Source organism: Neopelma chrysocephalum, unplaced genomic scaffold (genome assembly GCF_003984885.1).
Source record: "Neopelma chrysocephalum unplaced genomic scaffold, ASM398488v2 Primary Assembly neopelma1_42, whole genome shotgun sequence".
Classification (NCBI taxonomy): Eukaryota; Metazoa; Chordata; class Aves; order Passeriformes; family Pipridae; genus Neopelma; species Neopelma chrysocephalum.
In genome coordinates, this window is record NW_020897700.1 from 14167750 (window position 1) to 14188238 (window position 20489).

The 20489-nt window shown below is 39.0% G+C and overlaps 1 protein-coding gene across 4 annotated transcripts in view; it reads right to left on the reverse strand.

The window, feature by feature from the left end:
- Positions 1 to 20489, reverse strand: part of CLCN3 (chloride voltage-gated channel 3) — a 69053-nt gene that overhangs the window by 15319 nt on the left and 33245 nt on the right. For all 4 annotated transcript variants that reach the window (XM_027676734.1, XM_027676731.1, XM_027676732.1 and 1 more), the window contains 7 exons: positions 12804 to 12961; positions 10429 to 10528; positions 5840 to 6027; positions 5106 to 5228; positions 3581 to 3787; positions 1812 to 1892; positions 49 to 594 (listed from right to left, as the gene is read on the reverse strand). In XM_027676734.1, coding sequence (XP_027532535.1) covers positions 49 to 594; positions 1812 to 1892; positions 3581 to 3787; positions 5106 to 5228; positions 5840 to 6027; positions 10429 to 10528; positions 12804 to 12961 — 1403 coding nt within the window. The remainder of the gene's footprint in view (positions 1 to 48; positions 595 to 1811; positions 1893 to 3580; positions 3788 to 5105; positions 5229 to 5839; positions 6028 to 10428; positions 10529 to 12803; positions 12962 to 20489) is intronic.

Here is a 20489-nt window from a genome sequence, read left to right on the forward strand (position 1 = left end):
CAATAAAATAATCACAGCAGATGACACAGCTATTGCATTCACACTTACCTTGATACCAAAGGTGAAGACTGTCATGATTATTTTAAATATGAGTGCTAAACACAACTGCCATATAGCTGAATAGACTCCAGTGCCTGCTGGACGGTCAGGAATATCATCTACTATTTTGCTTGCATTCATATCATTTCTGTAGTCACAGAGCGAGGAGGATTCTAATGGCCCACAGTCTGTGAAGAGCTCCTTAATAAGCTCACTGGTGTTTAGCCTTGTATATGGATTAGGAAATGCAATGACAGCTGTTATTGCTGCAACAATAATAACCTCCAGGACAGGGTACTTCCCAAATTTTGTAGATTTGCGTCGACGACACCATGCGATATTTGCTCGGATGAAAAACGCTCCCCAGAGCCCACCAAATACTCCCAGAAGAATAAAAGGAAGCAGTTCAAAAAGGTACCAAGGAGTGTGATATTCCACATAAAAAAGAACTAGGCGGCTATTACCAAAAGGATTGATGGACCTTAAAACAAACGCAGCTACTAAAGCAGCAAAAAATGATCTCCATAAAGTTTTCAGTGGGAAATAGTAACTGACCTGCAAAAGGCAATACATGAGAATTATTAGTAAATCAATTAAAAAAATGGAAAGACAAGTTTATGCATGTGTTAGAGTACTGCTGCTCACATGGTTTAAGCTAAAAAAACATACTCTTAGATTTTCAGTATTACTCCGATCACCTGGAGCACTGGCACTCCAGCACATCCTACATTTTTAAAAAGCTCTACAACAACTCATACTTGTATCAGTTTTAAAGTCAATACTGCAGCAGTATTGAAACAACTGCTGTTTTAAGACTGTTAGGAAATGATGCACAGTAATTTATGTTTATAGGCTGCTCTGTTTGTGTCTCTTTTTAGCATCCATGAGAACCAGGCTGTGTACTAGCTGCACTCTCAAATTTCCTGCTAATACAGTTTTATCTCCTCTCAACCTACACTGAAAGGTTTCTGACAGATCTGTTATTTTTAGGAAGTACGATTAAAACAACAACAACAAAAAAAATCAAAGTCCTCAAAACAACCAATTTCCTACTTAAGCCCCATATAGCCTGATTTGAATTTCAAGATAGTTTTCTTCTGCATTTTTTTGGCAACAAAGGTATTTCTCAAAACCCCCTAAGGATATAACAAAATCATACATGAAAGAATATTTTGCTTCCTTTTTAAATTAATAGATTTTTACTTTTCTTTAAAAATGCCAATGATAGGAATAACATTCTTATATATTTTGAAAATGACTAATTAAAACTAATTTAATATTAATTATTCCTTGGAGAAAAGAGTTCGGTTGCCTTTCAGATCAGTTTTATAGCATATTTGCCCTTTTAATAATTATTACATTCAATTGTGTTTAGTGTCTAAAACTTTAAGTAATGTTTAAAAACTTGCTTCACAAAACTGTTCAGTAAGTTTCTAAACCCTCTTTCAAAATGAAAAATAAGAGCCCTATTTATTTTTTTTCAGAATAAACTCCTAGACTGAAAAGTTGCTGTATCTCTATCTGTATGTAAACTGTAATTACTAATGGACTCAGCCCTTCTCCAGAAAAAAATAACTGAGAATAAAGGAAAGCTGACATTCATCCAAAGAAAAGAAAAAATATCTTTAGGAGAATTCTTGACTTTGAAATGTGGGTCAAAAAATAACTCCCTTCATAGGAAAGACTCTGCAGCTTAAAGGAGTCTGAGATTATTTAAGCTAAAAGAGACTTTTTTCAAAATATCTATCCTTCAGTGCCATCTCTTGACATACCTCCTCCAGACTGAAAAGGACTCCCCCAATTGGGGCACCAAAGGCTACAGAAACTCCCGCTGCTGAGGCAGCTGACAATACCTGGAAAAGAACAAAGGTGAGTGTTTTTTTTGCAGTTTGTTTTATGTTTTATAACAATACTGTATAAATTCCTTGCAAGAACACTGACCCCTGGGTAATAGCCCTTAACACACCTGTTGAAGAATACACAGAGAAACTCAAACAATTATTACATTGTTCTGAGATGAGCAGTTAAACCACAGTAAACTAAATGATTTAAGAATACAGAGCTTTGAAATAGGAAGTGAACCAAATTTTCCCATGTTCTGCAGTCTCATTGTAGAAGTAGAGAAGTTGAGCTGAGAACTGAAGCACAGCTCAGAAAACATCCTTTTTATTTTACAATACAACAATTTTATTAAATTGGTAAGAATGTTAGAGCTTGCTATTCTCTATGACTATACTTGCTTTCAATAGCATGGCTCTCTCTGTTGGGTTTACATGACAAGGTTTTGGTAGTAGAGGGGCTGAAGGGGTGGCTTCTGTCAGAAGATACCAGAGGCTGCCCCCATGTCCAACAGAGCTGGCTCCAAAATGACCTTGTCCCTGCCCAAAGTTGAGCCCATGAGCGATGCTGGTAGTGTCCCTGTGATAAGATACTTAAAGGACACAAATCGCTGCACAGCAGCTCTGAGAGAGTGGAGAGAGAAAAATGTGAGAGCAACAGCCCTGAAGACACCAAGGTTAAGTGAAGAAGGAAGGGGAGGAGGTGCTCCAGGTGCCAGAGCAGAGATTCCCCTGCAGCCAGTGATGAAGCCTGTGGTGACACAGGTTGTCCCCCTGCAGCCCATGGAGGATTGTGGCAGAGCAGGCTCCTGGCAGGAACCATGGCCTGTGGAGAGAAGCCCAAGCAGAAGGTTTCTTGCAAGCACTGCAGCCTGTGGCTAATCTGGGCTGGGACGGTCCATTCCTGAATGACTGCACCCTCTGGAAAGGACCCACGCTGAAGGAATTTGTGAAGCACTGTCTCCCATGGGTAGGACCCCACCCTGGAGCAGGGGAAGAGTATCAAGAGGAAGGAGCAGCAGAGACAAAGCATCACCTTGATGGGGCTTTGGGATAGAAGAGTTAGGAGTGAAGCTGACCCTGAGAAGAAAGGAGAGGAGGGGCAAGGTGTACTTGGTTTTGTTTTATTGGTCACTATCCTACTCTGTTATTAACTGGCAATAAAGTAACTTTCCTGAAGTGTAGTCTGTTTGGCCTGTGATGGTAACTGGTGAGGGAGGGATCTCCCTGTCCTTATCTTGACCTATGAGTTTTTCATCTTATTCTCTCCTCTTGTCTTGTCAAGATAGAGGGGTGATAGAACAGCTTGGCAGGCACCAAGTCTAACCCACCATCACTAAAAACATCAAACTGAAACAGAGCAGAAAACACTGTTGTAACCAGGAATACATAGTTCATGGGTTCAGAGTACTCTGCTGTCCTCAGAACTGAACACATTCATCAATTACCAAAACACAGAGCCAAGAACAGAAAGAATTTAAATATAATCAAATGGTCTCTGAGATGGGAGAAATGCAAACTGACTCTGATGTGGAAATTATTTACCTTTGAGAATGCTAGGGATGATACATTGTTCTTAACACAATAAATAACTACTGATAAACACTGAACACTATCCAAGAGAAAAATACCGTCTTTTAAACAAATCAGTGTAAATGCACAGATATTTAATACATTCTATAAATGCTCTTACAAAAATTTACCTCTCTTTTTTTAGCTTCATTTGTACTGTATTTTGGGAAGAGGTAGGAAAAAATATTCCCACAGCAGCAGGCCACATGTACCAAGGGACCCTCTTTTCCTAGACTCAAACCTGATGCGACAGCCAATACTAAAGTAATTGTTTTTATCATCAAAGTCCACTTCCCCAAGTAACCTCTGATGATGAAGCCACTCAAAATAGTTTTTATCTGGAAAAAAAAATAATAATATGTTATTGCATTCTGCTTTCTCCAGAAAATAATTCTATAATTTTAGCTGCAGAACTTCAAAAACCAGCCTTTTCAAATGACTGACTTAATCGCACTTTAGAACGCATATTGTTCAGATTGCTACATTGAGTTTATCTGGTTGCCGCAGGCTTTCCATTTGCAACTTACTCTGAAATACTGGACAATAACATACAACAATATTATCAATTACATTTAGTAGTAAATTAATTTGCAGCAGCTTCTAAAACTGCATTGATTAGTTTATGATGTAAATTACCAACTAAAAGGTAGAAAACTTCCAAAGGAAAAATAAACCTACAAAACCTATACCCAAGGTCATCTAGTGTAGCAATATCCCATTTGCATCAATATTATACCTCTCTGTTTTCTCTTTATGTTTTACCATCATTACATAAAAAATTAACAGTAGATTTCTTAACATAAAAATGGAAAAGATCAGCCTTTCTCCACCAGGAAAGATGTGCCACTTGCCTAAGATATTACTGTACTTAATGTCATATTACTAGCCTGGAAAATATGCCCATATATAGGAAATAATATAGTTATCATAGGAAAGGACAACTTGTCCATAAATAGGATGTGCCTAGAAAGCAAAGATTGCTAAATCTGGAAATCAATTTAGGATGAAATCTCTTCTGGAATAATGGCACAGGACTACTCCAGGCTTATTCAGAGGCAGGATTTGTCCTTCAACATCTACAAAACACATATATAAAGAAATATTTACAGAAAGACTGGAGAAGTGAGACTGACCACAATTTATTTGACTTTGGGTTTTTCTCTCCCATTCTGTGGATAGTAGCAGACAGCAATACAAACAGTGAGTTTTTGAGGGTATTACACATTTTACATTGTGACTGTTGATTTGTGCTAGTTAAGGCGACTAAAGCCACTGCAACAAAAGACTGAGTGCTGTATCAAAGGACCCGTATTCTGTCAATGAATCACTATTCTCTTACCTCCACAGGGAGGGTAAGGATTGGGGTAGGTTTGGAAATCACTCTTCAGGAGTATACTCTCTTAAGCTAAACGCTTCCTCAAAAAGTGGTCCTGACAGAAGCATGCAGCAATATCTACTAACTCAGGAGACTCTCTTAAATTTCGGGTATTTTTCCCAGACACAATTAGCACAATTATATGTTTTCAATCTGAACACTTGTATTAATAGATTTCTTAGGCAGGGTGCTCCCTCTTCCTTCCCCCAACCCTGTAAGGCAGCAGTAATTTTCACATTAACACAAAACAGCTATAAATATATGTATTAGTGAGACCTCACCTCAGGTATCCCTGAGCCACAGGCATAGGGAGCAAATACCTTCACAAGAGAAACTGCTAGGAAGGCAAAGCTCAATGCCCAGAAAATGTACATTATGTAGTTCATTATGTATGAACCTGGACCCTAAAAGCAAAAGCAAAAAGTCAGAAAATAAATTTGACATAGGAGCAAAATTACTACTTAAAATAATCCAGAACTACTCTTGTTGCAAGTACATTTACGTGCACATTTTGAGGTACAATAATTATTACCAGATCAAGAGAGAGAGTTTCGTTTGAAAAGCATAAAGTGATGACATCAGCACAGACTGGGTTATATAAGGTATAAACTTCTAACATTTCATCTTAAAAAGAAAAAATAAACATAGCACAGGTGTATTTTTAATAGCTGTTAGCTACTAAAATCTGCTGAATACTGAGTAAACCCTTAAAAAAAATTGTAGTAGAAAAAATGAAGAATCTATTCTTAGTTATCAGAGAACACCACAAATGTAATTTTTATTTATTTTATGTACAGCTATGTTATTAACAGTTCTATACTCTCATAACTTCCTTACACCTGTAACACTCCAAGCCCCCTTGCAGTTCATGAAATACACATGGTATTACACTATAACCTATTAATCAAATACAACCCAAATCTGTGTTTAGAACCCTGAACTTAAGTTCATTAATGTTTTTCCATATTCACACGAATTGTTGAGCAAGACCATAAAAGAATGGGTATATACTCACTTCTGCTTGCCCAATTATTAGTTCTGCCCATGTTTTCCACTGCGGACATTTATCTCTCTCTTCAAATGTAGTCTCATTTGAACCCCAACAACACTGTTCATGGTTAAACCACAAAGCACTAAGGCAAATGCCTTCCTTTAAGTCAGTCATCCAGTCAGCAGCAATGTCAATTAGACCTGCCAATGCCCCTGTTGTAGAAACAGTTTTGTATTAATGTTATGGTAAATAGAAATAACACACAAGCTAAAATGAAGAAATGTGTTGGTATTAATGGATGTAAATTGAGATTACAGAAAAGCTAATTAAATAGACATTTAATATATTACTGATGTCCAAGAATATATCTTGTCCTAAATACAGTAAGATTAGTATTTGCTGAAGAATCGAGTTCTTTGTATATTTCCCAAATTAAATGTAGGGGGTTTTCTTGCCTTTTTTTCCTTTGTTCTCTAACAGTCCACTGAAACAAAGGAGTTAAGAGGATATTTCTGTGATGGGGCAGTTTATTTGGCACCAATTCTGCTGGAGACAGATGGGATTCACCTGTTTAAAAGGTGAAAAAGGATTCTAGCCTGTGAGTTGGCAGGGTTGATTGAAAGGGCTTTAAACTAGATTTGAAGGGGGAAGGGGGTAAGACCAGGCTCGTTAGAGATGAGCCTGGGAGTGGCATGCCAGAGTTAGGGGTGAAATCCACAGTCCAGCTGAAGTGTGTGTACACTAATGCATGCAGTACGGGTAACGAACAGGAGGAGCTGGAAGCCATTGTGCAGCAGGAAAGCTATGATGTAGTTGCCATCAAAGAAATGTGGTGGGATGACTCACATAACTGGAGTGCTGCAATGGATAGCTACCTGCTCTTCAGAAGAGACAGAAGAGCAAGGAGAGGCGGTGGGGTGGCCCTGTATATTAGGGAGTTTTTCAACTGTATAGAGCTCAAGGATAGTGATAAGGCTGAGTGCCTGTGGGTAAGAAGCGGGGGGAGGAAGGTTAACAAGGCAGACATCCCGGTGGGAGTCTGTTACAGACCACCCAGCCAGGATGAGGAGGCAGATGAAGTATTCTGTAAGTGGCTGGCTGACATTTCACAATCACTAGCCCTTGTTCTCCTGGGAGACTTTAACTTGCTGGATGTCTGCTGGAAACTCAACACAGCAGAGAGGAGGCAGTCTAGGAGGCTCCTGGAGCATGTTAGCTGATAGAGCTGGCAAGTGAGCCTAACACAGGCTGTGCCTCACTAGACCTGCTATTTACAAACAGAGAAGGGCTGGCAGGAGAAGCGGTGGTCAGAGGCTGACTTGGGCGCACCGGCCAAGAAATGACAGAGTTTTCAATTCTCGCTGAAGTAAGGAAGGGGGTCAACAAAACCTCTACCTCAGACTTCTGGAGGGTGGACTTTGGCCTGTTCAGGACACTGGCTTAGAGGGAATCCCTTGGGAAACAGACTTTAATAACAAAGGGGTCCAAGGAGGCTGTACATTCTTCAAGAAGGAAATCTTAAAGATGCTGGAGCAGGCCATCCCTATGTGCTGAAAGACAAGCTACTGGGGAAGAAAAGTGACCTGCCTGAACAGGGACCTTTCTCTGGAACTCAGGGGAAAATAGAGAGTTTATGACCTCTGGAAGAAGGAGGGTCAGGCAACTCAGAAAGAGTACAGAGATGTCATTAGGTCACATAGAGAGAAAATTAGAAAGGTGAAAGGTCAACTAGAACTCAATCTGGCCACTGCTGTAAAAGATAATAAAAGATATTTTTATAAAGACATTACCAACAAATGGAAGACCAAGGAAAGTCTCCCATTCTTTATTGGATGTGGGGGGAAAAACACTGTTGCCAAGAATGAAGAAAAGGCTGAGGTACTTAATGCCTTCTTTGCCTCAGTCTTCAAGAGAAAGGCCAGTTATCCTCAGGGCAATCAGCCCCCTGAGCTGATAGATGGGGACAGGGAGCAGAATAGAACCTCTGCAATCCAGGAGGAGCTTACCAAGCCACTCTCCATCATCATAAGTCCTGTTTTACTGGGGAGGTCTCAGCCCATCTGTAAGAAGGGTCAAAAAGAGGATCCAGGGAACTACAGGCCTGTCAACCTGCCCTCAGTGCCTGGAAAGGTTATGGAACAGATTATCTTGAGTGTAATCACAAAGCACAGCCAGGATAATCAGGGAATCAGGCCCAGTCAGCATGGATTTAGGAAATGCAGGTCCTGCCTGACCAACCTGATCTTCTATGACAAAGAGACCCACCTAGTGGATGAGGGGAAGGCTGTGGAGGTAGCCTACCTGGAGTTCAGTAAAGCCTTTGATACTGTCTCCCACAGCATTCTCTCAGAGAAGCTGGCAGCCCACGGCTTGGACAGGTGCTCCCTTTGATCGGTTAAAAACTGACTGGATGGCTGGGTTTAGAGAGTGATGGTGAATGGTGCTGCATCCACTTGGCGGCCAATCATTCGTGGGTGTTCCCCAGGGCTCAGTACTGGGGCCAGTCCTGTTCAATATCTGTCAATGATCTGGACAAGGGCACACCCTCAGAAAGTTGAGGGTAGGAGGGTTCTACAGAGGGATATGGACAGGCTGGATCGGTGGGTCAAGGCCAATCATGTAAGGTTCAAGAAGGCCAAGTGCTGGGTCCTGCCCTTGGGTCACAACAACCCCTTGCAGCATTAAAGGCTTGTGAAGAGCGGCTGGAAAGCTGCGGGGCAGAAAAGGACCTGGAGGTGCTGGTCAACAGCCGCTGAACACGAGCCAGCAGTGTGCCCAGGTGGCCAAGAAGGTCAATGGCACCCTGGCTTTTGTGTAGGCCAGCTGGATCAAAGAGGTGACCATCCTGCTGTATTCGGCATAGGTGAGGCTATACCTTGAGAACTGTTTCCAGTTCTTGGGCCCCTTGTTACCGGAAAGACACTGAGGTGCTGGAGAGAGTCCAGAGAAGGGCAACAAAGTTGGTGAATGGTCTAGAGAATAAGTCATATGAGGAGAGTCTGAGGGTGCTATGGTTGTTCAGCCTGGAGAAGAGGAGGCTCAAAGGGGACCTCATCACTCCCTACAACTACCTGAAAGGAGGTTGTAGCCAGGTGGGGGTCAGTCTCTTCTCGCAGGCAACCAGTGACAGGATGAGAGGAAATGGCCTCAAACTGTGCCATAGGAGGTTCAAGATGGACATCAGGAAGGATTTCTTCACTGAAAGGGTTGTCAAACATTGGAATGGGCTATCCAGGGAAGTTGTAGAGTCATCATGCCTGAAAGTGTTCACAAAAGAACTGGACATGGCACTTTAGTGCTATGGTTTAGTTGATATGGTGGTGTTCAGTCAAAGGCTGGACTTGATGATCTTGGAGGTCTTTTCCAATCTTAACGATTCTATGATTTATGAATCTTGACAGAGCCTTTGCTTAAGAACTGTGGTCAACCAAAGTCCGAGTCAAAAGCAGTATTTCAGTAGAACAAAATTTCAACCAAATTAATTAAAATACATGAACATAAGACCTCCTCATGACTGAACTCAAGGTTGCATCATTTAATATGTACTAGACACAAACAAAAGAAAGCAATGGGAACTGAAAAACCTAGCAAGGTTCATGATCAGAACTTGCTTGCTTTGTTGCTCAGAAACATGGTAAAGCAATGTTAATATACATAGCAGCTAGGGGGATGAAAACACAACACTGCACGTTCCCACCAAAATTATCAAAAGCAATTTCCAGTAATTATACACTCCTGGTTTGTGCATCCAGAAGTATATAAACATGCTACGGACCTCGCATATGTATTAATTTATATATGATTTGTGAAAGTGATTATGTATATATCTAAGCAGTAATTATACCATGCCTTTTTAACAAGCATAGAACTCTAGAACTAATCCAATTTTCCCAGCATTTAATGTAAGATCTCTGAAATACTTTTTTTGAAAAACTGGGCAGAAAATGTGTGATTTTTCACTCCTGCACATTTGGTCACTCCAAAGTACACTGACAGAAAGTAGCACTGCCGTACAGTGGGGCCACAATCTATTAGATGGTTTTAGCTGTAAAATTCATCCTAAAATACATTAACAAAAAAACCCCTGAAATATAGGCCAACAAACTTTACCTGTTAAAGATAACGCTGTCTGTGTAACAATCTCTGTAAAGGTATGACATAAATATATGGCTAGACTTTGCTCATGCATAAACACAAGCTTTACAAGGACATGTGCTTACCAAAACTACACATATACCAGAGCTACTTTTACAATCAATTCACACACTTTCACAAAAAATCCTATAGAAAAAAAAGCAAAATTTTACAGAAAGGGAAAACACAAATCTCAATCACAGGACTAAGGAACATTGATAGTTTAGTGGGTAGAAGTTCAGAAACTCTCAAGAAACTCTCACTAAATTCAGTGAGGATTTTGTTTTCCATTTGATCAGCAAACCCTCTCCTTAAAACACTGAAGCCTGTAAATTAAGATAGTCAACCTTTTTCTTCCTTCACGGAATTATGGTAGTAGCCTGAACAAGTTCTTAGCCAGGATAGGGGACAACAAAAGAAAAACATAGTGACTATACTTGCTGACAAATACAAGAAAGAAATCATCTTTTCTCATTTACCTGATGCCAAACCAGTTAGCGTGACTACGAGCCATCCTGACCATGCATCGTACAAACTTTTTGTCATCTCCCATGCTGATTCTTTCTTCTTGCTGTTAATCTGCAAACAGAAATCATTATGTATACTTGTATGGGTTTCTCTAATATGAATAAGAGAAAACAATTAAGTATGACGTACAAACTGCCTGATGCAGGCTGCAGGCAAATATGCCCTCTCTTTAAACGACAAGTGTCCTGCTTATATTTAGTGCTTTACATAGATAAATCAGCTTAGTCATTCAGACATCAAACAACTTACAGAGAAAAGTAAATTTGCTTTATTTAAAGAACTAAACCCCAGGAAATGCATTATTAGATTAAAGGAAAAATTTCTATGACACCTATCTAGAACACGTACTTGTAAAATTATTTCTCTCCTACACCTTGATTATTTTTTGCCGAACCTCAAATAAACTATTAACATAGTACTAATAAGCTATTCCATTCAAATTCCTAAACTTCTACTTCAAATACAAATATCTTTAGACTAAAAACACACGACAGTAAGATGAAACAAAAAAAATGATAACTACACTGTAATACTTCTAGACAACTATTAGTAATGACACCTGAAGTTATTGCACTGAAAAAATAGCTATTCTTATTTTAGCCTTATTTACTTTATGCACTTAGTCGTTAATTTGTGCATAACTAGTTTTATGATTGAACCTTCATTATGTAATTGCATTGTATTCTTATGGGTTTTTCATCCAGTAAAAGAAGAAAGCACGTGCAGCAAACAGTAAAACAAAACCAAACCAAGCCATCACAAACCAACCAACCAACCAAAAACAAGCTAAGAAAGCACAGTACTAGACAAGAAAATCTTGAAAACAATACAGCCCCCTTCTTTTTACATCTTTGATTACATGGCCAGTCAGTCTCCTGTCCTTCAGGGTATATTTATAAATTTCCCAGTAGTTCTGTGACTATGAACTCTGAACGGTCTTGTCTGACTTTTCTGGTCTTGGACATTAAAATGAGTAACGGCTGTGAGACTTCACTCTAGATTATCTTATTTACAGGTGTGGTCTGACTTGCCAGGATTTGGTCAGGCCCAGCATTCTACCCAGTGGCATATCCACTAGACATTAACCTACACACCTACAGTCTAAAATGGCACTGTGTTAATTACTGCTTAGACACCAAATTATGAAATGAAGTATTACATGCAAACACCTTCTTACCTTTCATTAAAAGCATTCAAACAAGGTACATGTTCTTAGATCAATTGTCCAAGGATCTCTTTTCCTTGAAAAAGCACTAGATAGTGCAATTATGGATATTTTATTTTTTAAACTAGTGTAAGACTAGAGGTTTTTTTACCATGTCAAAGTAAATCAGCAAACACATCCTATACTTGCTTCTACAAAGTTAAAAATGGTGTTTCCAAAGAAAGCAGAATAATGCTATAGTTTTGGATGTGAAGGAACCTCTCCCTGATCCCTCCATAAAATTATAATTAATTTTTAACTATTAATTTCATTCAGTGAAAAATATTTAGGAGAAATCACATTTCCAGATCTGTTCTGTTTTTAAGGTTAAAGTAAGCATTCCAAAAGTTTGGAGGTAAAACTCTAAATAGCATATTTCCTCTTAAAATGCTATTAAACAAATTTACTACATGAATGACAGTATCTGGCATGTTATTGACTAATACAACTTCAGTCTGTTGCATGAAAGAACTCCTTGCAGAGTACACTGATAAAGATGAACAGCCTGAACTTAGAAGATCCTCTGAAGAAATCACTGAAGAGGAGAAAAGCAGGTCGTGTGATAGTAGAGAGGATAGTTAACATACATATTGAGACTACTTTTTTGTTAAACATATATACGCTGATATAAATGGTTAAGAGATGAGAATTTCCACTTTCCATAATTCAAACAACCACAGCAGTATATATATATACACACACATATATACACATAGCAGCAGCACAGATACACTTTTATCAGTATAAAAGCAATATACATCAGTCTTCACTTCTCTGTATAAGTACCACCATAAGCACTATTGTACTATTACATCTACACTGGAAAATAGCCTTAAATGCACTAGTATGCAAAAAAAGCAGTACTGTAAAAATGGTATTTGGGTGACTGAGACCTATTCCCACTCTATTAAATTACTGTTTCCTTTCCAAGTTAGAATACTGTTGCAAGACTGCAGTATCAACGAAGCAGTGCTTTTTAAACAGTATTCAAGTAGTTCTAGCTGATATAATTATGAACAAATTTGAAGTACATGTATATATTTGTATGTGTTGCTAGATCAGACCTTAATTCCAATATCCAACCAAAAATATTTTCCAAATACTGTTATTTATGTCAAGTACCCGTCTATGCCTTTCTCTGTCTTTGCACTTCTCTCGAACCCAGTCAATGGTATGGAAGTCATCGTATGTCCCTACTCCGGGAATTGGCTCATCCAGAAGATCCAGTAAATGTGTTGAACTGTTGATATTTCCTCCATTTGTCATTGTATAATGAGTTCCTGCAGCAGATAAAAACAGGAATAAATTAAATTTGTAATAAATGAAGCATTTAAACTCTGTTCATAACACTTTGACATACAAAATTTCTGAACAAGTAATTAAGACACTTTCCATAATATGCATGTTCTATTGTCATTTAGGTCTCTCAGTGTTGCTTGTCACTTCTTTTCCCTGTCACTCAGCTGTAGGTTGACTTTGCATACTAGTGATTTTGTGTTTCCATTGGTTAAATAGGAATGTACTAGTCAAATCGTTGTTCTGTTTTGTGTGCACACTCCAGAAGAACTTCAGTAGAACAAAGTGGAAAAAATCAGCAGCTTCGACACACATTTAACTTGGAGTTTATTTCAGTTTATGAACTACCAGAAGAAAATCTGATTGTATGAAAACAAAACCGGAATGATTAGACAGAAAATTCACAGCATCTTCATAAGTTGCCAGTTATTTTCATATATACATTCTATTGATTACCAATCTCTTCTGAATGTTTAAACCAAACCTAAAATACATTATTAACAGACTATCAGTGCAGCTAAAAAGTAACAGAAAGCCAAACAAATACTTATATTTTATTTTCATTTATTTATTTAAGGTAAATCACAGAACAGCCCTCAGCCATGAAAAATTGGAAATACTGTATGAAAAAAAAAATTCTACTAATTTGTCATCACTAGGAAGTTCCTTCAGAAGCATCTCACAGAGCAACAGCCCCAACATATTTCTTTCAGTGATTAGAATAAGAAGTGCAGAAGGAGTACTGAGAATTTTTCTCTCTTCAAAACTGATAAAGATTTATTTTTTAAAGCCTTCAAATGTCATAAATTCTCTAATACATTGGTTTGAGGGGGTTTTTTGGAGTTCCTGTGCTGTATTTGCAGACTCCAAGTATAATCTTCTGCTGGACAGCTGCCTAAATATAACATGGACACCATCTGCCCACACAACACAAACTTCTTTTGCAAAGTTATTGCTACAAACAGAACATTGATAATGAGGTTAAGACAGACAATGATTTAAGGAGTGATTACTCTCACTTATTTGACTAAGAACAAAACAATTTGCCCAGTATATGCTGCAACACAATAATCTCTATTCATAGAAATGTAGGGCCAAGGTGATCAAGACTTCTAATCAGTTCAGACAGACACCAGAACTCATTTCACTGGATTCACACTGGGATGGCTAGGCAGGGGTTTTTTTGGAGCTAGGATTTCTTGGTTGTTTGTTTGTTGAGTTTTGTTTTTTTTTTTCCAATTCCAGGTTTCTTTAATTCAGCTTCTTGGTGTTGTCAGCAGAAGTTTCCGACTTACAAAAAAATAAAATAAGCTAAAAAAAGACCTATCTGTAAACTTAAATGCTTCAAATGCTGTGTTCACTGCCCCAGCTCTCACCAACAACTCACAATTAGATTTACACATAGGTAAAATGTGCCTTTTTCCTTTACATTTGTGAATTCTAAGACCTAGCAGAAGCAGTGTGACACTCGATATTACACTCTGACCCAGAGGTGTGCCTCGGTCATCTATTGCTTCAGAGGCCTTGTCTATGAGTACTATATATCACAGTGTTTATTTGGACATTTCCTTAGTGGTGAAAGACAACATAGAAGAAAGTAATACAAAAATCATATTAAGACAAAATGCAATCGATAATTTTCAAGACACACAAACTACCATTCAGTACAAATTCTACAAGGATTAAAAGAAAAGTACATAAGATAATGTAAATGTAGGAAACAGCTCCCCAACAACACCAATACCATTCGCTCATGCAAGCCTGGCTGCCGTCTTACTTAGCTTCATACTTTTTTCCCCAGTCTATGCCATACTAATTTTTCCCTCATCTATTTCCCATAGCTAAGCCCTGTAAATCCCTTCCCAGAGCTGCTGTTAGTCTCTCCTAAGGCAGATGTAAAGAATCATTACCTATGCTTCCATTAATAAAAGGCTAACAACAACAAATTAAATCAGATTTGCTAATAGAGGTAATTGTGAAAACCTTGCTTTAGGATAAGGGATTAAATTCTCTTGACATTTCTAATTCTCATAACTAGAAAGGCAGTCTAAGATACATGTCTGGCTAGCTGAAAGGGCAAGCTGACCTTGTGGAAGAGGCAGTAACAAAATTCACATTGTAACAATTAGTTTAGCTCTCAAAATTAAGACAGTAACAGAATATATTATGAAAATATTATTTTTACATGAAATTAACCTCCATTGCAAAGCAAGGGACATAAATTAAATTCAGCCACAGTTTATTATTAAACTTCTACAAAGTTACAATGTGATCATGCACTTTCCTGAACCTGAGTGAGTAGGGTAGGACAAAAGCTTGTCTTTGCCCTGGGAAAGTTGGTTTTATGCCCTGTTATATATGAAGCAATAACAAACTATAAGGGGCATGCGATCCTACGCAAGGCAAAGGCGAGTTGAGAGTCATAAATGTATCACAAACAGTAACAGATTATTTTATGCATATCACAAGGTACTGAATTGGAATTCTCTACAGGGGAAACCATCAGAGATGGCATCATATTCACTGCCCTAGACCCAAAGCAGAACTTGGAGTAGACTACAAAGAATAGTCATTGCCCTAGATACAGTAAAAATCCCACTGAAACCGTCAGGTTCCTACTTTGCCAACATTTGCTGGTACACCAAATACTGGAACATAAGTGATTACTGTATAATGAGAAAGAGACACAGAACAGGATGTGAAGCTGAAGAGCAGGTTTTGTTGAATACAGAGCTGCTATGAACACCTGATGCAACTGAACAGCTATAATCCTATACCAAATGGGAAACAGGCAGCAGTGAGCACGTGGTAGAAAGGCATCCCTAGAGAGCACTAAGAGGACAACTTCTCAAAATCTGATGCTCTGTATCTAACATACGTAAGTCTGACAGCAACGGAGAAGACATTTTCCAGCCAATATTATGATCTATGTAGCATACAACTATTCTAAAGGAGATTTTAGAGAAATCAATACTCAACACATTTCCAAATTTATCAATACTCAAAACATTTCCAAACTTTCACTTCCCTTTCTACTCTTCCTTCTATAGATTTCACACAGCAAGATGTTCCTTCCAGCTATGAAAATAATGATTCTCGTCAGCATAAACACACAAATTCTCATAATTTACTCTCAGTTTCAAAGTGTCATTAAATTTATTTTCAACTTAATAAATTTTGTTAAAGCCCTTACCATAATATAGATATTTCATCACAACATTCTAACCATCAGGCAGGAAATCATCATTACATAGATAAATTGTAGCACTTAGCAGATATTCAGAAAGCATTTCCCCTTCCTTCTTCCCCCCTTTTTCCCCCCATCCTCAAGTTTCAAGATTCTTTCTCAGGCTACATGCTTTTCGTCAACATAGAAGCAGTTTTAGTCTTAAAAACCAGAACAAGCACTTAGCCCAAGAAACACAGGCACAGCCTCTAGCTATGGTAAGAAAACACCTCCATTTTCCATATGTAGACACCTAAGCCATTCTGCAGCCTCAAAGAAAGTAAAGCCTTTCTGTTATATATGAGTTTACTTATGTTTTTATGAGACTGCGAAGCTAATGATAAAAGTGGCATGCAGAACTTTTATTATTACTGCTATTCTAAACTAACCTGTGTTACTACAGGGAGGGAAATAGTAATATACTGATCCTCTCAGAGGCTCAGTATGACTCACAAGAATCCTTATAATTCAAACACAATCTTTCCATACTTTGCAAAAATAAGGCAGCTGTCATCCCTTTATTAGCACACTCTTCTCCAATATCATCTTTAATAATCACAGAATGGTTTGCGTTGGAAGGGACCTTAAACATCATCTAGTTCATAGGCAGGGATACCTTCCACTAAACCAGGTTGCTCAGAGCCCCCTCCAGTCTGATCTTTAACACTTTCAGGGATGAAGCATCCACAACTTCTCTGGGCAACCTATTCCAGTGCCTCACGACCCTTACAGTAAAGGATTTCTTCTAATATCTAATCTAAACCTATTCTCTTTAGTTTAAAGCCATTCCCCCTTGTCCTGTCACTATGTGCTTTTGTAAAAAGTCTCTCTCCATCTTTCTTGTAGGATCCCTTTAGGTACTGGAAGGCTGTAATTAGGTCACCCCTAAGCTCTCTCTTCTAGGCTGAACAATCTCTCAGCCTTTCCTCATAGGAGAGGTGCTCCATCCCTCTAATCGTCTTGGTGGTCCTCTGCACTCACTCCAGCAGGTCGATGTCCCTCATGTGCTGGGGACCCCAGAGCTGGATGCAGTTCTACAGGTGGAGTCACACAAGAACAGAGTAGAGGGGCAGAATCCCCTCCCTCACCCTGCTGGCCACACTGCTCTTGATGCAGCCTGGGATACAACTGGCTTTCTGAGTTGCAAGGGCACATTGCCAGGTCATGTCCAGCCTCTCATCCTCCAGCACCCCCAAGTCCTTCTCAGCAGGGCTGATCTCCATCTGTTCATCCCCCCAGCCTGGATTGATACTGTGGATTGCCCCGACCCAGGTGCAGCACCTGTCACTTGGCCTTGTGAAACTTTGTGAGACTCCCATGGGCCTAATTCTTGAGCTTGTCCAGGTCCCTCTGGATGGCATCCCATCCTTCAGGTGTGTCAACCACACCACTCAGCTTGGTGTCATCTGCAAATTTGCTGTGGGTGCACTCAATCCCTTGGTCTACATCATTAATGAAGATATTAAATAACACTGATCCCAGTATGGATTCCTGAGGGACACCATTGATGTCCATCAGGACTCTGAGCCATTGATCACTACCCTCTCTATGCGACGGTCCATCCAATTTCTTATCCATCTAATACTCTATTCATCAAATCCATCTCTCTCCAATTTAGAAAGAAGGATGTTGGAGGGGAGCATGTCAAAGGCTTTACAGAAATTTGGATAAATGACATCTGTAGCCCTTCCCTTGTCCACTAATGTAGTCACTCCATCATAGAAGGTCACAAGGTTGGTCAGGCAGGACTTGCCCTTGCTGAAGCCATGCTGGCTGTCTCAAATCTCAACACAGAACTAGTGAGCTGCTGCAATCACAGACTGCAAGCTTGCAGGCAGTAAGCTTCTAGACAATAAAAGCAACATGCTTTTTCAGAAAAAAGAAACTCCTTTGGGGGATTCCATCACTGTAGGTCTTGCTTGAACTACCTTCTAGGAAGGCAGCTGACTTTTGTTATCCTTCCACGCATGTAACTCCAAGCTTCCAGTACAATCCCTTCTCACCAATCAGCTTTGGTAATGCTGACGAACTGCTTCAAATAAAGTTGTTAAAAAAAAAGTCAATAAAAAAACTAATAAAGAATATTATATCATGTTGAAAGAAAAAACTGTAATAAGCATGAAGGTTAAGAGTAAAACACTGTACTTTGGGACATCTGAATCAGAATGAGGTACAGCAAAAACAAAAATGCTACATGAACAAAACTGGAATAAGAGAAGTAGATTCCAACACCATAACAAAGCTCTTATCTCTGAAGAAGTGTTTTTTCTTTCTTTTTTTTTTTTAATGAGAATGTAAAAAATACAATCCAAAATCAGTTGAGAAGACACTATTCCTGACAGAAAAAAAAGCAGTCCTTACCATATCACTCTCCTACATTCTATTTGAACATGAAGTTATACTGAATGGCAGTTGGCTCCCAACACTGATCCAACCTCCTACTTTGCCTAGCTAGTTCCTCCTGATGGAACCAGTAGGAACAAAGAAATTACAGAACTAATATTTTGCTATATTCACACAAGTTGTTTTATACATTACAGATTTCTCCTTGCCTTATGTCCCTCACTGAGGCAAGGAATATCTCTTCTTTTATGTTTTATATATGTGCCTCATACAAGCAGTATTCAATCTTGATTGATATTGGAACTATGATAAACATGACAAAAAGCTGATTTATGTAGATTACACACAGCATTCTTCAGTGCCATGCACAGCATTTTTAAAGGCTTCCTCATCTCCTGTAACATTGATCCCATGCTTGTCCTTCGGCAACTCAGTAGATTTCTTTCAAATTTGAAAATAACCCTGGGCAACACGCAGATGATGAAAGGCATGTTTTTTTTAAAAAAAACAAACTGGTAAGTTTATAGCTAATTATTTCACACAAGAAAGCGATTTTGCAACATACACAATGCTCCTGTTTAACAATCCTCCCCAACTCTTTCTCTGTAGGCAGTGTTCCTTCTTTCTCACAAAAATAATGAGAAGAGAAACATGAAGATTTAAGACAAATGCTGCATCCTGGGTACTCAAATGGCGCACGATAGATTTTTATGTGCTTCTCCACCATGTGATTAACTGAACAGTTACCCAGTATCACTTAGAGAACAAATCCTCACAGCTACAGCCTCACTTCAGAATAAGGCACAGAATTGAGACATGAACAGGCTCTCAGGAGATGGCTACCAGAGTTAACAAAGGACCATAATTTTATGATAAAGTTTAAGACCCCTTCTACATGCTACACAGCACATGATACAGATCTTCTGAATGCACATCACAAAATACACAAGTCTTAAACTGAGCATGTATCACCATGACACCATTTTAAGAAATGAGATGTATCTCTCATAATTAATTACACAATTAGATTGAGATGATCTGACTGCTGCCACACAAATAGGAGATCTTGCTCCCCCTGTTTCTCCCTACCATTCTTGATCACACAATCCCACTCTCACCCTTGGATCAGCTTTGTCACCCTTGGATCGGACTGCACAGTAAACCAAGCCAACATGCTAATCCAACTAAGCAGACAAAACTAACAACAACAAAAAAATCTGTTACTATACAGAACTGGAATCAAGCTTCTGTGCTGTCAGAGAAGAAACAGAGTCAGTGCAGGAGCACAAACTGAGAGAAGATATAGGGAACAACAAGCAAATTCACGCCCTTCCACAGCAACAACCGTCAGACTAGTTATACCGAAATACATAAATGCACCCTTGGGGTCTTGTTAGATTTTAATTATATCTTTCTGCTGGAAAAAAAATAAAAACTTCCATATAAATATTAATGTCTAGACACTATACAGTAAGTGCTCAGAGAACTCAAAACTCCCAAAGGTTTAGAAACATTCCAGAGTTGTGAAGACAACAGATAAACAATGTCAATACTGGCTTCAATGGGAAAGCAATAATAGGACCCAATTTCTCAAAGGTATTTCTCTACAAGCTATGCAATTACTACCTCCTACAGCAAGAATGCACTAGGTTTGCTGCTGCTCACAAATCTCTTTTTCTAGATGGAGCACAGGCACCCAGCATTCCCCCTCAGCCACTGTCCTTCTGGCTGACAGCAGTGCAACGTGTCTCATTTGGGCTATTCCCAGCAGTGTGAAAGGAGGAGGAAAAAAAATAAATGCACCTCTGCGAGTGAAAATGAAGCTAATCAGTTTACCCCGAAGGCTGGAATAAGCTCCCCCTGACATGACCATCCAAATCTGCTGAGTGTTAAAATCAGCAGGGGCTGTAGCTTTCCGGAGGCCAGATACTAATCCAAGGCTT